An 18,707-nucleotide genomic window follows, 5' to 3' on the forward strand; every position below is an offset into this window, starting at 1 on the left:
AGGGATAAGTACCCTTGACCTTGAGTTCCCAGAACTCCGCTTCAAGTTTCTAAACTTGACTTTGAGGTCAGAATGTGTTAACCATCACGCTTTTGAGTTCGTCCCATGGAATTGCATTAGCATTATCAATTCCTACGGACTTGGCATGAGCAGTCCACCAAGTTAAAGCATTACCACCCAATGAGCTAGTGGCATACTTTACTCGATCGTCATCACTACAGTTACAAATACGGAAAATAGATTCCATCTTCTCGAACCAACAGACTAGTTCAACAGCTTCCTCAGTTCCCTTAAATGCAGGAGGATGACAGTTTGAAAAATCCTTGTAGGAACAAGGTTTCGGTTGAGGGTTAACATTGTTAGCTTGGTTGTTGCCTTGTGCGACAGTGAGTAGTTGTTGGAATTACTCAGTAGTCAAGACGATATTGTTAACAGTAGGTGCAGCTGGACGAACCATGATGTCGCTACATAATTGAACATAAGTCGGATAAGTTAACAAATTATAGGGTTGAGCAATTACAAGTATGAAAAAGATAAAGTATTAATATCACATGATATAAATAAAACACTTTATTTTATTAAGGAACGAGGCATTAAATAAGCCTTATTACATAATTCGGAATTAGAAATAGTTTTAAGGCATAGCCTTTACATAGATGGAAAAATAGTAAAGATAATTAAAGAATATTAAGATTGAAATAATCTTCATATCTCTTCTTCTCGTCCTCGAACTGCTTCATCACTTTTTCCATGTTATCCTTCACAAGTTTCTCTAACCTTTCGGTTTGAGAGTAGAGAGACTCTTTGATAAACTTATCATATCGCTCGTTCTTCCCTTTTTTCTTTTCGTAGAGATATTCGAGATTGTCGTAGAGGTTGGTAACACGACTGTTAACGGCATTGGTGTCGTATTCCCTTAGAGCAAGTTGTTTGTCGACTCGGCTTCTCTCCATTTTCATTCGGAAGTCAACATCCTCCTGGAGATGGGCAAGTGTTTGCTTCCCCCAATGAGTGTTGCGTTCTTCCTTGTACTTTAGGAGCCTTAATTCTTTTCTTAGTTCAACATTTTCCTCCACCAACTTCTTAATTTCGCGGTCCTTCTCATCCATACGGACCTCCACTCTCGCCATGTGGCGAAGCAAATCCTCATACTTAGCAGCATCATTATAAGAAGGAGTCCGGACTCTCTTCCTTGATGGACCGGCTTCTTCATGATGTTTTCCTTTATCTTCGATTATCGAAGTTGGATAATATTGAGGAGACCTTTGTGAATTTCGCAGAGTATTTGGACTATAGTTTGGTGAAGCAGGACTGTAAGAAGGACTTCAAACAGGTCTTGATGTTTCAGAGTGTCCAACACCTACTTCGGTAGTAGGGTTGTGATTTGCCTTGTTGGGCTTGTTAACGCTTGAGCTTGACATCCTATCATTAGGAAAGAGACTTTGATTAGAATCTTTTAGTCAAGTTTTGGAAAGCATAAATGTTAAGATTATAGGGCAATCCTAAGTGCTTTAAAGTCTAACGCAGGAAAGATTATAGTTTCCTAGATTGCTAAGGCACCCTAGCTAGTAGCAAATAAGGCACACATAAAAATGCAATCCTGGTTCTCTATAACAGTCTGGTTATGCTCTGATACCAATCTATCACACCCCCAGTAAGGGCCTGGACGAAATGTGACTTAATATCAAAATATACCAACATATTATAATAACGAGAACAATACTAAATGAGAAAATTAACTTTAATGAGTACGCAGCGGAAAATGAAATGTCGTTACAACGGAATAAAGTAAATATTTAAATGCAATAGTAAAATATGCGATAATCTCTTGATCCTATGTCCAAGTAGCATCACATAAGTAGTAGATAAGTAAGCTTGAATCAAACAGCACCTGAGATAAAACATGCTAAAGTGTCAACCAAAAAGGTTGAGTGAAGTTCATAGGTTTAACAAAAGTTTGACCGTTGTTTTAGACCACAAGATTTAGTTGGTAAAGTTGATCTCCCGCAGGATCTAAAGTTATGCCAAAGCGTGATATTTAGACTAAACGTTTAAGTTTTCCCCATGACAAGTTGTGTCTATCCTTGTCGGTTTTAATTTCATTATCAAGTAATACAAAGACTGAGTCAAATGTATCGGGGACGTTACTCCCGATAGGCCTACCCCCAATAATTAAGCATGCCGCAACACTTAAAAATATCACTGTAGGGACTTAGTCGGACATAGCCGGGTATAGCATAGTTTAACAGTTTGGTACTTGTGTCTAAAGTGTAAAAAGTAAAAACAGCATGTGTCTCACCCCAAGTAAAGTAAGTAAGTTTGCTAGCAGTAAAGAGGGGCTATGAATTCACCTTAGTAAGTAGATAGAGAGTTATTCCTCGGAATAGAGAGTTGAACGAGTGAGCAGGAAAGTCAACCTATGACCTTTAAGAGTAGTTAAGTGTTTTGCCCATGTTTGAGTTTAAGTACGTGTTTATGTATAGTTTGTTTCACTAAGTTCCTATTCCTAGTAAGTTTCTATACTTAGAAAGTTTCTACTTAAAGAGTGTTTTCCATTTTAGGATACTTGTCGTATTAGTTCAGCTTCCAATCACCCCTTTCCCTTCGAATGGCCATTTGAGATCTAGGGGCTTGAGCCATAGGACCCTTTAAATCGGAAGTCCAAGCCCTCTGCCTAGAGTCTCGTAGAACCATTCGTCATGAAAGTTCGAAGATCTATACATCTCTAATACATATCCCAAAACGTCCTTAAGTGTTATAATATAAATAGTAGGTTATAGGTGCTAGTAATAGTAATAGTAATAGTAATAGTGTATACATGTTAATTAATAGTATAAGTATTATTAGGGTTTTCATTAATTAGAGTTAGTTATTTAAAGTAGTAATTAATTAACTAGGGTTTACTAATTAATGTCCTAGGGTTTCATAAATTAGGGTTTAGTAAATTAGGGTTTTATTTAATGTAATAATGATTAGGTAATGATTAAGGTTTAATAATTAAAGTGGTATTAAATAATTAGGGTTAGGTTTAATGAATTAGGGTTTAATAATTTATTAGGTTTTTAATAAAACTAGGGTTTTAATTAAAGTAGTATAAGTTAAATTAGGATTTAGGGTTTTAGTATGTATACATATATAATGTCGTGTATATGTATATATGTATATAAAAATTTATTTTTACAAGTATATATGTATATGTGTCGATATATATGTATATGTACATATAGTTATTTTGTTCCTTAATTAACCACTAACAAATCTCTTAATTGTATCTAGGGTTTTAGAGATCAAAGTTTCTTCCCTTTTTTTTTATCCTAGTCGACATGTATATGTATATGTATAGATTTATCTTTTTCTTTTACATGTATAGATCTAGGTTTGTTCTTATGTTTATGTGTTTATGATTTTATGTGAATATAGATTAAAACAAAGATCAAAGAATTAAGAAAATAAGTTAGGGTTTTATGTTATACCTTTGAAGATTCGAAGATGACTAACGAAGAAAAGAAGAACTTGATGAAGATGAAAGATCAAAGCCTTGAATATCTTGAAGAACACCTTGAAGATTCTTGAAGATCACGAAGAATGCAAAGAACACTTGGAAACCCTTGAGGATTTCGATGTTGGTGGTGGTGAATTTTTGGTTTTGGCTGAAAATTGAAGAGGGAGAGAGAGAGATTTGAGTGAGGGATTTGTTTATGATTTGGTACATGGAATGGTTTAACTTAGGGGTCTATTTATAGGGAGGAATGGAGCATTCTAGAATTAGGTTTTAATAAGGAATTACTTAGGGAACAAGTAGGCTTGGAGAAGGGGTTATGGTGGTGATTTGGGCCGAAAATTTGGAGGGGTAGAAGGGTAATTTTACCCTTCTAAATCGGCTAGGGTTTTATGAGCTAGGGTTTTAATTTTTTCACTTAAGTCCTTGTATTTTAATTTAGCTTAATAGCCCTTAATTATTCAAGTTTATTCATTTTAATTACACAAGTCTTTTTAGTTATTTATTTTCTCACAAAAGTTTATTAACTTATTATTTTTATTAACTTGTCAATTAATGTACAAAGTTAATTATCGTATTTTATAATTCTTAACGCTTAACCTTTATCGATTAAAGTTTACTTATTATGTTTAATTATTTTATTGGACATTTAATAAGGAAAAGTATTGAATGGAAAAATGAAAAATATAGAATGGAAAAATGAGAGTCGTTAAACACGACCAACAATCTTCCCGGTTTTGATGTCCTACAAGATGCAGAATGTTGGGTGTAATAAAACGGTACAATTAAGTTCCTTGGTAACATGACTCACGGATAATAATTTGTGTGAGAGAGCGGGAACATAGAGACAATTTTTTAATTTCAAGGTTGGTGATATCTCTATTGTTCCTCCTCCTTTCACTTGAACAGTCCCATCGTTAGCCGTGTTAATTTGTGTTTTATTTGGTTTTGACTCGAAATAGATATCCTTTTTTATCAAAGGTCATAGTGTCGGTTGCACCACAGTCGATAATCCATTCTTCATTTTTAATTTTATTTGAAACAATATTTGCATATGAGAAATATCATTAGTTGAAAAGGACTTGTTTTGTAAAATGTTTGACATTTAGGTTTAGTTTTAAAGCTTCGGGACTGTATAGGATACTTTATATCTTTTGAGTGTATGTTTGGTAAATTATTATCAACCAGGGGGTTGACTTTACTAAGGGAGTTAAAGGAGGGGTTTAAAGGTAAAGCATCCTTAGGTGGGGGCTTTCTTGCAAAACCTAGAACCTATTTTGGGTTAAATAACCCATCCCACCATTTGTACTCGTATGATTAAAGTGAACGGGTTTGGGTATAAACCCTAACCCTAAAATACATCCACATGTCGAAGAAGATGAAGGTTGTTCAACAGCCATTAATCCGAACCCTCCTTGAGCAGTGGTGGTAGCGCCGGAGTTGTTGATCTCTTGATTACCTTTGGTTGTTGCCATTCATGTCACCACAACCACTTTTCCCTTTTTGTGACCATCGTTCCACCACTCAGGATACTCAATTTTCTTGAAGCATTGTTCTATGGTGTGCCTCTTCATCCCATACTTTGTACATAGGAGGTTGTCTTTGTCCTTTAATGATGTGTAATTTGAACGACGTTGGTTTCTTGCTATAAGACCATGGCCGTCGGATTCTTTGGGATGTAGAGATGGGGCTAATAACCCATATACAATACCAGAATGACTGGTGTCAACAGATTTATTGAGAAATATATTCTGGTGAGCATTTTCTTTTCTAATCGTTGCATATGCTCCTTCCACAGTTGGTAAGGGTACGATTCTGAGCAATTCTCGCTTTATATTATCATGTTTATTATCGAGGGCGTTCAGAAATTGGAAAAGTTTTTGCTCACATCTGATGTTGTTGTATTTGATGATATCATTCTGGTTTTCCATGGGATTTGGATCCCTCATTTCAATTTCACCCCAATTCCCTTGTAATTTTAGCCATAATTCTTCTATGGACTTACCTTCTTGTTTGATGTTGTTGGCTTTAACATGTAGATCAAAGGTTTGCATCTTATCTTTGCCTGAACTGTAGGTTGTAATAAGGGCATTCCAGAGTGATTTTGCAGTTGGGAATCGCGTGAGATTGCTGGCAATTTGAGGTTCAATATTTTGAATCACCCATGAGAAAACCACCAGATCATCCTGGTTCCATTTTTTATTGTTATTTGCTGGTGGATCCTCTGTAAGATGATTAAGGAGGGCCTCGAATTTACCTCTGATCCCAACCTTAATCATCCTTGACAAGAGAGAAAAGTTGGAATTGTTGAGTTTAACACTAATTTTCAATGAATCAGGTAACCTTATAGTTTGATTTTCATTGTTGGTCTATAGTAAGCTTGCCAATTGGATGGTTAACTCTGTGATAAGTTGGTTGTTATGATTTTGGCTATCGTCTTCTCCAGATATGGTGGCCAATTAGATAATAAACGAAAAAGGGTAAATGACTGAGTTTGAGTGTTTGCAATGATCCAGGATCAGCAACACCGCCCTGATACCATGTTTTCGATTGAAAAAAAATAAATAAGTAATAACACAAGTATTGATCATTTTATTGATTTATATTGATAAAGCTTGAATTGGTACAAAGTGTTGTTACAATGGTGCCTCTTATACAAGTGATAATGCTAAAAACGAACATATATTTCATAGCATTATCCTTCAAGAAAGACAAGCTTTTAGTTGCAATTGTTCTATTTACAAGTTATATTCGTTTAAATAATAAAAGGTGAAGACAAAAGATAGATTCGACGAATTGAAGACGCAAATGACCAAAAAGCTAAAAAGTACAAAGTACAATCCAAGTGGTTCAAATTATTGATGAGAAACGTCTAAAAATTACAAGAGTACAAGCCGCAAAAAGCAAAGTACAAGATATTAAATTATACGAAAAGGCGTTCGAAAATCCGGAACTGAGACATGAACCAACTTTCAGCGCGCGACGCAACGGACCAAAAATTACAAGTCAACTATGCACAAGAATATAATATAATATATAATTAATTATATATATTATTATATATTATAATTATACGCAGCCCACATTTTGGAATTGATCTGTGAGCTGGAATCCAGAGCTCCACACTCGCGGAGCTGTGAGGAAGAAAACCTCCGCACTCGCGGAGCTGTACAGTTAAACGTGGGCCTATAAAAGGCCGCGCATTCTGCTCGATGAAAACACACATTTTTCTATCTATCTATCTACGATATATTTATATTTATATTTTAATTATAATTTTAATTTAAGTTTAATAATAATATGGTTATAGTGGCGAATGTTTTAAGTTTGTAAGTCGAAGTTCTGTCCGTGTAACGCTACGCTATTATTAATCATTGTAAGTTATGTTCAACCTTTTTAAATTAATGTTTAGTAGCTAAGTTATTATTATGCTTATTTAAATCGAAGTAATCGTGATGTTGGGCTAAATATTAAGATTGGGTAATTGGGCTTTGTACCATAATTGGGGTTTGGACAAAAGATCGACACTTGTAGAAATTAGACTATGGGCTATCAATGGGCTTTATATTAACTAAACGATATCTCGTTAATTTAATATAAAGGTTACAATTTGACGTATCTATATATAACCACATACGCTTAATCGGGTACGGTGGGCGGGATATTTATAAATACGAATTATTGTTCATTTGACCTGACACGGGGATGGATTAATAGTCAATGGACTCATTAAAACAGGGGTGGATTACATTCAAGGGTAATTGGTGTAATTGTTAACAAAGTATTAAAACCTTGGACTACACGCAGTCGATAACCTGGTGTATTCTTTAAACAAAGTATTAAGACCTTGTTACAGTTCGAATCCCCAATTAGTTGGAATATTTGACTTCGGGTATAAGGATAATTTGACGAAGATCCTCGCACTTTATATTTATGACTGATGGACTATTATGGACAAAACCGTATGGACATATCGAATAATCCAGGACAAAGGACAATTAACCCATGGTAATAAATTAAAATCAACACGTCAAACATCATGATTACGGAAGTTTAAATAAGCATAATTTCTTTATTTTATATCTTATCGCACTTTTAATTATCGTACTTTTTAATTATCGCAATTTTATCGTCATTTTAATTATCGTACTTTTAATTATCGCAATTTTATTTACCGTCATTTTATTTATCGCACTTTAATTTATCGCACATTAATTATCGTCATTTACTTTACGCTTTAAATTAAGTTATATTTATTTTTAATATTTTACATTAGGTTTTAATTGTGACTTAAGACATAAAATCGACAAACCGGTCATTAAACGGTAAAACCCCCTTTTTATAATAATAATAATATTACTTATATATATATATATATATATATATATATATATATATATATATATACATACAAATATAGTTTAAAAAAAATATAGCGTTAAACTTGGCTAGCTCCCTGCGGAACGAACCGGACTTACTAAAAACTACACTACTGTACGATTAGGTACACTGTCTATAGTGTTGTAGCAAGGTTTAGGTATATCCACTTTATAAATAAATAAATAACTTGTGTAAAATTGTATCGTATTTAATAGTATTTCGTAGTAAAAATATAACTATTTCGTATACACCTCACATAACATCAACAAGTTGTATGGAACGGCTGCCTATTCTAAAATAAGAAACGATTTCCTAAATATGGAAATAAAGTTGTATGATTCTGGACCGTTGTATGCTAGCTGTAATGAGGGAAATGATGATAATTTTCTGATCTCAAAAAATATTTTTCATTATTTTCAACAGTATCTTTACCCTTTCTCCAATTAATGTGAAGTAACACTACATTTATTTGATATTATTGCATAATTGCATAATATTTACTGCTTTCAAGTGCCAATTCAACATGTAATATTTTATATGATTTCATAAAATTTGTCAATTTGAGGATATGTTTATTATCAACCAAGTATAAAAGTTCATAATACGGCATAAAGTGTTATATCTTTCCAATTTTTTACAGTGTACCACATGCACTAATATGTCACAATTTATTTATTCATTTAATATTGCATATCGAGTAGAAACTTTTAAAACTAGCTAATGTTAACAGTTGTGTTAGCCCACATTATTAGTTCTTTTGTATTAGTCCATTGATGTATTGGGTCTAGCCCATTAGGGTATTTGTTTACTGCATATTTATTGTATATGTAAGCTCTATTCAAGGAATAACAGACATGATTCGGTATTCAACATGGTATCGTGCCTACTCTAAAAACCCTAACTTTAAACATCACGGCTGTAAAGTCCAATTATATCCGACATTCTGTATTTTAGAGGATATCCGGACTCGACTAGTCATTGGGCGTGGCACTAAGCGGGGGGTCTTTATTATGTGGACGAAATCACCCAAAAAGGTACCGTGATGCTTGCACACGAAACACCTAATAGGGAAGCTTGATTATGGCATAGAAGGTTGGGTCACCCATCAACAAGTTATTTGCATCTTCTATTTCCAAAGTTATTTACTCCAAATTTCGTATTAACTTGCGAAACATGTATATTAGCAAAAAGTCATAAAAGTTATTCTAAACCCAACCATACAAGAAAAAATGTTCTTTTCTCACTGATTCACTCAGATGTACGTGAGGATCCGCTTCAATTAATAGAGAGAAAAACTTTCAATACTTTTTGCTCTTTATTGATGAGAATGACTTGGACCTATTTCTTGACAAACAAATCTGAAGTTTTTGAAAAAATTTCATTATTTTACAAAATGATTTAAACTAAGTTTAAAAAAATATTCAAATTTTACAATCTGTTAATGGGAGAGAATTTGTTAACTCGTCCACGAAACAATTTATCAAGAAAAATGGATAATGCATCAAACATCATGTGCCCATACCCAGAGGCGAAGCTAGGATTTCAGTTTAGGGGAGGCTTACTGAAGAACAAAATAATATTGTATAATAAAAAATTGACATGAAAGCGAAGTTTATATTTAGTAAAACAAAAATGAATTACGATAAGTGTTTTAAATAAAAAATGAATTAAACAACACAAAACTTTTACCAAAATTATCACGAAATAGCTAAAAAATTTGCATAGGTTGATTCGTTTTCTCTTCAAGAGCTATGCCAATAATTAAATAGTTTAAACATTCACATATGTTCAATATTTACCGAATATATGATTATACAATAAAAACCAAGTTATTTAGAAGACGAATGCTTTGTTAAACATTACAACAATAAATCAAATATAAATATAATTGATGTAGTTGACGGAATGATAGTTAACTGACTACTCGGTCTATATAGATATTATATTTTTGAGAATCATCATGTTGTAATAGATAGATGGATTATATGCATTAGATAGATATTGAAGTGAAAAGAACAAGAATAAATATATACTCCGTAGAATTTTATCATGAAACATAATAATAAATATATATGTAATGTAGGATATTGGGTTGTTGGGGGTGGCTTCACACCCCTAAACCACCCCCTAACTCCGCTATTGCCCATACCCCTGAACAAAATGGGGTAACTGAGCGAAAAAAATTGTATTCTTTTAGAAATGACCCGGGCTCTTCTAATAAAATCAAATGCCCCAAGGAGTTTTTGTCCGGAAGCACTTGCCACATCAACTTATCTTATAAACCGACCTCTGACCCAAGTTCTTGATCATCCAAACCCACTTCAAACACTTTCAATATTTCATGAACTCTCATCTAATCTTATTTTCAGATCAAGAATTTTTGATTATACTGTCTTCGTTTACATACCTAATCAAGAACCAACTAAATGCTTGCATAATAAATAAAGAAGAAAAAGTCTTCATTGCATGAAATGACATTAGAAAATAAAGTAAGAAATAGTCTTCCATGGTCGACACTTTTTTTAAGATCTAAAGCATAAGAACATGGCTTTAAATGCTCATACCTATCCGTTTCTCATCATCTCATCCAACCCACTTATATCACTCTTATTTCCATTCCGTTTGATGAGACACATTTTTTTTTTCTAATTTTATTTTACAAAATTAACGCGAACACATGTAGAAACAAAAAACGTTTTCAAAAAGAAAACGATCTCAATCGAGGAAACAAACAATAGCATAGAGCCTTGAATATAGAAAGCTTAAAGAACTATCTATGACCGAACACCTAACTAACCAAAAACGGGAAAAAAAACCGCGATAAAACTATCAAACACCTAAACATAACCAAACTAAACGAATCAAAGAAATACATCTAATTAAGAACCACAAAAACAAACATTGGAAACGCGCTAAGGAACCACTTTCTTCATCGTGTATTCTTTTCCCGTTCAAATTGACGATCGTATATGTCAATATATTTCGGTTGGAGCAATAACACCAATATCTTCTATATCTTGAAAGAATCCTTTTATGACCGTTTGCATTCCGGTTTTAAACCCACCAACAAAGAGCTCTCCCCGGTCTTCCCATCTTGATCATCTATGAACATCCTTTGACCGCATCACCAAAATCGATATCATTAACATTATCATGTAGAATAAAAGAACACAAGACAATCTCATTGTTCTTCTTCTTTCTAATAGTAGATATAGCCAAAACCTCTTATAGGGGTTTCTTCAACCGTCCAAAACTTATCTTCTTGAAGTATAAGTACAATATTAAGAGGAAGTTTAACTTTTATATTCAGGGAACAAAGAGTCAAAAACCTATTGTTCCAAAATGTCGAATAATTATATATTTATAACATTGATTTATGATTGTTACTCATTGTTAATTAACTAGAGTCGAATTCATGAGGAACTTTAACATTTATATTCAGGGGAAATTATAAAAACAAATGATATTGGGGGGCGATCACGTATAAATTATGAAAAAACTAAAAAATAACTGTAAATTATGCGAAGAACAATTAACGATCAAGTGTGAGTATTTAAGCCAGGAACCCGTTCCTACCATACAAACGGTCCACCTCTAAGTAGTATAAAGATAAAGATATGAACTCAGTTTTTAGCGGGGCAGACACCCCTTTTTGCCTTAAGAAAGGCCCGCCCTAAATACAATCAAAGAGATATAACCTTCATATTAAAATCGAAAGAAAACTAATACGGAGTAACTACCAAACCAAATCGAAGAAACAAAAAGAGATATAGTATAGCCAAAAATCAAAGTCTTAAATGAATAAAGAAAGAAATAGAAGCAAGTAGCAAATCGCCTGAAACAAGCTCGTTGGAGAGTAAATCAAGAGAACAAGCATTTAGTAACCTGAAGACAGATTAATTATCAACATAACCTGAGTAATTACGGAGTATTTTGTATGTTAGCAAGTATATATATATTATACATATAAGTAGTTTTAATATGACTCTAAATTAAAATAGCGCGCAGTATAATTTTGTATTTAATATTCTATAAATTGATATAAATTTTGAATTGTTTTGACAAACTTTTTTTCTTAGTATATACTCCGTATATAAATCTTCCGGTACCAGAGGCGGAGACAGGGGGATGCATGTGGATGCTTTGCATTCCCCCAACTTTTCAAATAAGCGAACTATAGTGTGTTAAAAATTGTATATTAGTTGCCAATATTCCCCAATAATAAACATAAGCATCCCTTAAATATCTCATAATTACGATGTATATATGAAAATTTTATGTTGATATTTAAGTTTTGTGAAATGCATCCCCTATACATGAATCCTAGCTTCGCCTCTGTCCGGTACCAATGACGATTACTCCGTATTAAAGTTTTACGAAATTAATAGGTTTTAGAAGTATAAAAGTATTAACCAATTAGAGTGAATTTTGACAATTGGTTCATCCCCACTGGCTGGCTTACTCCCCAACTGTTATACGCGTTGATTGGAAAGCAATAAATCTAGTATAGCCCTATTACAGTTCTATACAAGCATTAATGGCTACGTAGTTGAATGCAACAAGTGGATATGCATAAGTCTATGATGTACATACATGGTTATATATAGAGGCCATATTTCTTCAATATTGCATACACCATATAAAATAACTTTACGTTGAGTTACAAGTATACATAACACAGTTATGGGGCTATATCACAAATGGGTAAGTGTGTTGCTTCTAATAATCAGCATTGTGCTTCACGTGAGTGTAATCACTCAAGGAAATGAAGAAATTGAAAGATGGGGTCGTGATGAATGTCGATTTCGTCAAAGAGGGTGTGGTCGTTTTGGTAGTCGAGGTGGAGGGTTTGGTCGCGGTGGTGGGCTAGGTGGAGGTAGTGGTGGAGGATTAGGTGGCGGTGGTGGTCCAGGTGGAGGTGGTGGTCCAGGTGGAGGTGGTGGTGGAGGATTCGGTGGCGGTGGTGGTGGAGGTGCTGGCGGCGGCGGCGGATTGGGGGGAGGGTCGGGAAGTGGTGGTGGGTTTGGAGCAGGTGGTGAAGTAGGTGGTGCTGCCGGAGGCGGTGGTATTGGAGGTGGTGGTGGCGGAGGAAGTGGTGGAGGTGGTGGTTTAGGTGGAGGTTCAGGAAAAGGTGGAGGATTTGGAGCTGGTGGTGGTGCCGGAGGTGGTGGTGGCGGCGGAAGTGGTGGAGGTGGTGGTTTAGGTGGAGGTTCAGGAAAAGGAGGAGGAATTGGAGGTGGTGGTGGAGTAGGTGGTGGAGCCGGAGGTGGTGGCATTGGAGGTGGGGGTGGCGGAGGAAGTGGTGGAGGTGGTGGTCTAGGTGGAGGTTCAGGAAAAGGTGGGGGATTCGGAGCTGGTGGTGGAGTAGGTGGTGGTGCTGGAGGTGGGGGCATTGGAGGCGGTGGCGGTGGAGGAAGTGGCGGAGATGGTGGTTTAGGGGGAGGGTCAGGCAGTGGTAGCGGCTTTGGAGCTGGTGGAGGAGTTGGTGGCGGTGGAGATGGAGGTGTTGGAGTTGGCAGTGGAGGCGGTGGAGGTAGTGGTGGAGGTGGAGGTTTAGGAGGAGGGTCGGGAAGTGGTGGTGGATTCGGAGCTGGAGGAGGTGCTGGCGGTGCAGGAGGTGTAGGTATTGGTGGTGGAGGAGGTGGAGGTAGCGGTGGAGGTGGTGGTTTAGGTGGAGGTTCGGGTCAAGGTGTAGGATTTGGTGCTGGCGGTGGTGTAGGTGGTGGTGGTGGTGGTGTGGGAGGTGGAGCTGGTGGAGGAGGTGGTGGCGGTCTAGGCGGCGGTTCTGGGCTTGGTGGTGGTGGAGGTGCGGGAGGTGGTGATGGACTTGGTGGAGGTCATAGTGGTGGTCTTGGTGGTCTTAATGGAGGAGTAGGCGTTGGTGTTGGAGTGGGCGTAGGAGTTGGGGGAGGTGGTGGTGGTATCGGATCAGGTAGTGGATTAGGAGGTGGTGGTAACTAAATGTATTTTAAACTTTAACTATGATTTAAACACGGTTCAAAGTACATTACGACACAATAATTTCTTTTATAGTTATTCGCATGTGTGCATCGTTTGATCAATATTGTAACGTATATACACGAATCAATGAATATCTATATCTATATGGCTATATACAAGTCACGTTTTGTTGCCAATACATGAATATATAACTTATAAGAAGTCGTTGTAGTTTATTTTTTTTCCTAGTTTACTGATCACATTTGATCTGATCACTGGCGGAACTTGAACCAAATTTCAGAAAGAACGAGTCTAAAAATTTAATAAATTTTTCATTGTCACCAACGACAAACACTAAAAAAAAAATCCTTATTTTTTAGTAATTTTTTTTTAGTGTACAAAATTTTTTCCCATTAAATCCAGAGGGTACGAGCGCTCCCTTTGGAATACCTTATGTTCCGTCCCTGGATCAGGTAGCTTGGTTCAAAGTGATTTTGATGAATTTAATTTTTGATTCCTTTTCTTTTTAGCCTCCACAATAAATTGTTATTTAACTATGGATAATTTTATACTTTTCAACTCAATGGATATCAACTCGATTCACTTGATTCATAATAGATAAACGGATATAAATTATGGATATAGATATGGATGAAAAGTTCTATCAATAAATATATTAATTTACACTCGAAATACGTATATAAAAACTATCAAATGAGACTGTTTTTTGAGACGGAGGGAGTAGTAAATTTAACAAATTGGTTAAATTTTCGACTTATATTACACGTTCATGGGGACAAATTTTAAATATGTTACATTATATATATTTTTTGTTATATTACGTTTTTGTGTTTATCAGATATTATATTATATATTCAACAACTTATGGATAAATTTTGATTATTTCTCATTGTATATATTTTTGTTATATTACATTTTTGAATTTTTATTATATATTAGAAGATATTATAAAATATATGAATATTCAATAGATATAAATTAACCTATTTAATCTAGTGAATATGAATAATGTATTTGAAACTGTCATTCATTTTTGTTCATTACTAAACTTGCTAGATTAATCTAGAGGCGTAAATGTATAATTGTAAGTTTATTATACAAAAATGTATATAGATTAAAAATTAATGTGAGAATTACTTTCCATACATTTGTAGTTGACTTCATAGAAAGATTTTCTCATCAACCCAAAAATATTAATGATTTATCATAAATTTAAATTGTAATTTTTTTGAAACTTTTATACTCCCTTGTTCCCATAATAATTGTCATGTTGGACTTTTCAAAGTTAATTTATTAAATTTTGAATTTAAATATTTGTTGGTGTATGCTATAGAATATTTGATGAAAATATATATGAATATATTCATTTTCGTATGTGTTTTTAATTGGTATAACTTTCATTCGATATTATATAACACAAAGTTAAACTTTTAAAGTCAAAGTTGAAGAAAAAATATCAAAATGTCAAAACACGACAATTATTATGGGACGGAGAGAGTAATAGAAAATGGCACACCTAATCACTTATCCCAATCTACAACCAATTACGGACTAGTATAAAAGATTAAAAGGGAATATGGTCACTTAGAGCACACGGTGCCCATAAAAAAAATTTCGTCGTCGTTCAATATCGACGCCGAGATCGACGATCGCCCGACACCGGCACGGCGTCGATATCGCCGTCGATTTCCGAGATCTCAAATTCGACGGTGGGTTAAACGTTTGAAATGTTCGAATTTTTTAAAAAACTAGCCGTTTAACGGCTAGTTTTCATTTTTTTTTATTTTCTTTTTTATTCTATAAATAACACCATATTTCCTCATTTTACACACACACCCCCATTATTCACCTTTCAACACAATTATCTTTATTTATCAATTTTTTTTATCTTTTTTTTCCCAAAATATGTCGTCTTCTTCGAGTACTTCCAGCGACTCGTTCACAAACTATGCACTAAACGTACTTGAAAATTTATCCGGTGAAGAAGAAGTTAACTCACCTCGTTATATACGTCGAAATCATTATGAAGCACACGATCGTTTGATGGACAATTATTTTAACGAGGGTTGCAAATATACGGATGATAATTTCAAACGAAGATTTCGAATGCGGCGACGTGTTTTTCTTAGGATTATGAATGATATTCTAAGCTACTCAGCAAATCCTTTGCCGCATTATTTTAGATGGTTTCATCGAAGACAAGATACACGTGGTAAGTGGAGTATTAGTGTAACGACCCTGGATTTTTCAACGTTTATTTATTAATAATAATTATTATTAACACGTGTGCTTAAACGAATGTATGTCATTACATTTGCATGTTGTCATGATTGCCCGAACTTGACTTTAATTGCCCGAAACGTCTTTGTGACACCCGAACTTACCCGAATAATATTTTCAAGCATTATTTACATTCATGATTAATTTTATTAATCATTTTAATTAACTATGGTGATTAGTTAGTTACTTGGGCTTTAATTGGATTTATTTGTTAAATATTTGAACTTGGGCTTGACAAAGTTAATGGACTCATGATATTGGACTTATAAGTCCACCCTACATCTTAATGGACTTAATTAGCCCAACACCCATGCAAGTATCACTTTGAAATTAAGCTAGTTGGTTTAAGACACTTGGAAGCTAGTTGTAAATATTCCCATGCATGCACCCCTAATTTAAAATTTGAGTCAAAGAGCATGCATAAACTTAGTGGGCATCTCCTCCCCCATTGCTGATGGGAGAATCACGACCATATGGCCTTGGGGAGTGGGGTTTGGTTTTCAAAATCTTGACCACCTTATTACTAGCATTACTCTTTCATATTACACACACTCTTACTTGCTTTCATTCTTCTCTCTTTCTCTCTAAACTTGGTAAGTTGCAAGACTTCTTTTCCTCCTCTTTTCCTCCCTAAAACCGTAGCACAACACCCCTAAATCATCATCATCTTTTGCTCTTTGTTGTTGATTAATTCCTTGTTATTGCTAGTTGTTGTTTACTTACTTGTTATCTTAGTTATTTCTTACTAGTATTAAAGAACCAAACTCTTTAGTTTGATTCTTCATTTATCTTGTTCATACAAGAACATGCAAGAGCTAAACTCTCTAGTTTATGTTCTACATACTTGTCAAAAGATTGTAAGTTCATGTGTTAAAAATCATACTTGAAGCTCATGTTGTAAACTTTAAAAGTTTACTTTCTAAAGATCAAGACTTAGGCTTGAATCTTTAAAAGTATGAAACTCATGAACTTGTTACTTGTTTATTTAGTTTATCACTTCCATTCTTGCACCTTAATTACACTTTACTAGTTGATAATCAAAGTTTTGTAACTTATGGTTTCACTAAAGTAAAGGTTCAAGTGTTAGTACTTATGATTTAACTTAATGACTTTACTTAGACTTGCACATGGGTTATGATGGTCAAACCATGGTAAAGATGATGTAAACACATCAATGAGTTGTACACTTGAAGCTATAGGCATCAAGGATGAGAACCATGATGAACATCAAGCACCAAACTCACCGGAACCCATTATTTTCTGCTTTCCTGTTCTCTGCTTACTGTTTTACTGTTTCTGTAAGAGACTAGTAGACCAGGGCTGTTGTAATTATTATTTTCAAATAGATCTTTTCAAGTAGATAACTTTTCATATAAGACTCGTCTTAATCCGAGTTATGGTTTAGAGTCTATGGCCCTCCGAACGTCACTATGTCCATTTATTTTTCTGTTTTCTGTTTACAGTTTGTGTTTTGCTGTTTCTGTAACAGACCAATACACCTGGGCTATTGTAACCTTTATTTTCAGTTAGCTCAGTTCGTGTAGATAACTTTTCATTTAAGACTCGTCTTCATCCGAGTTACGGTTTAGGATTTATGGCCCTCCGATCGTCACTGTGTCCTTTTAACGTTGTGCAGAAATTTCTGACCTACTCGCACTTAAACCGTCACCACGATTAGACGAAGACAAGTTTGCTTCTGTAAATTTTACACACTTAAAGGACTCGTATACGGAGCCATGGCCACTGGTATCACCTTATTTCAGTAGGTGTAGAGGCCGTGGTGACTGACCGAACTCAGCCTTTGTTGTAAACTACTTTCATGAACGAAACTTACTTTACGCCTTTTGTTTGAGGATGAATGATGATGACCCATAAGACCTTATTTACATACTTTTAAACCTATTCGGACGATTTACTGACTTAGTACTATTTGACTTAGGTTGAGGACCTTCGGACCGATTACTTGCACACCTTTTCCGAACCGACTTTGCGACTACATTATCATTGTGAGTTATAGCATCCCTTTTTACTTTAACTATTTGGGACTGAGAATACATGCACGTTTTATGTTTTACATACTAGGCACGAGTACTTAAAACTTATATATGTGTGGGTTATGCAACGGCACAAACATTCCCTTTAGCTCGGTAACGTTTAATCATTGATTTTTGAACCGTGAACGCGAATCTTAGATATGGATCCATAGGGTTTGACATCCCCACTCGGGCTAATCGCGCTAGCATTTAATGAGTGATTAATACTTCGTAATCATACGCACTTGCCAAGTGTACTTTCAGGGGGTATAAACGTTAAGTTAGTTACCAAGTGCCCACAGTTAAGCATATACTTTATCATATCGTTTTGAAACGCTCTTTGTAGCACTGAAATCTCGTGGCCTACCTTATATTACTGTTAGACTTAAACTATAGCTCACCAACCGTTGTGTTGACATTTTAAGCATGTTTTTCTCAGGTGCCTAAGGTTTGCTTCCGCTGTGTTACTAGACTTGCTGTATGAAAGGACCCGTTCATATACATTATAAACGATTCACAATAGTTGATTACATTGCGAGGTATTTGACCTCTAT

General features: G+C 34.9%; 1 protein-coding gene across 1 annotated transcript; it reads right to left on the reverse strand.

Annotated features, from left to right (window-relative positions):
- Positions 1–4,974: 4,974 nt before the first annotated feature.
- LOC139853405 (uncharacterized) lies at positions 4,975–5,778 on the reverse strand. Its single transcript, XM_071842800.1, has one exon. The coding sequence runs from the start codon at positions 5,776–5,778 to the stop codon at positions 4,975–4,977; it is 804 nt and encodes a 267-aa protein (XP_071698901.1).
- Positions 5,779–18,707: the final 12,929 nt, after the last annotated feature.

The sequence above is a fragment of the Rutidosis leptorrhynchoides genome, chromosome 6 (assembly GCF_046630445.1).
Source record: "Rutidosis leptorrhynchoides isolate AG116_Rl617_1_P2 chromosome 6, CSIRO_AGI_Rlap_v1, whole genome shotgun sequence".
Taxonomy (NCBI): Eukaryota; Viridiplantae; Streptophyta; class Magnoliopsida; order Asterales; family Asteraceae; genus Rutidosis; species Rutidosis leptorrhynchoides.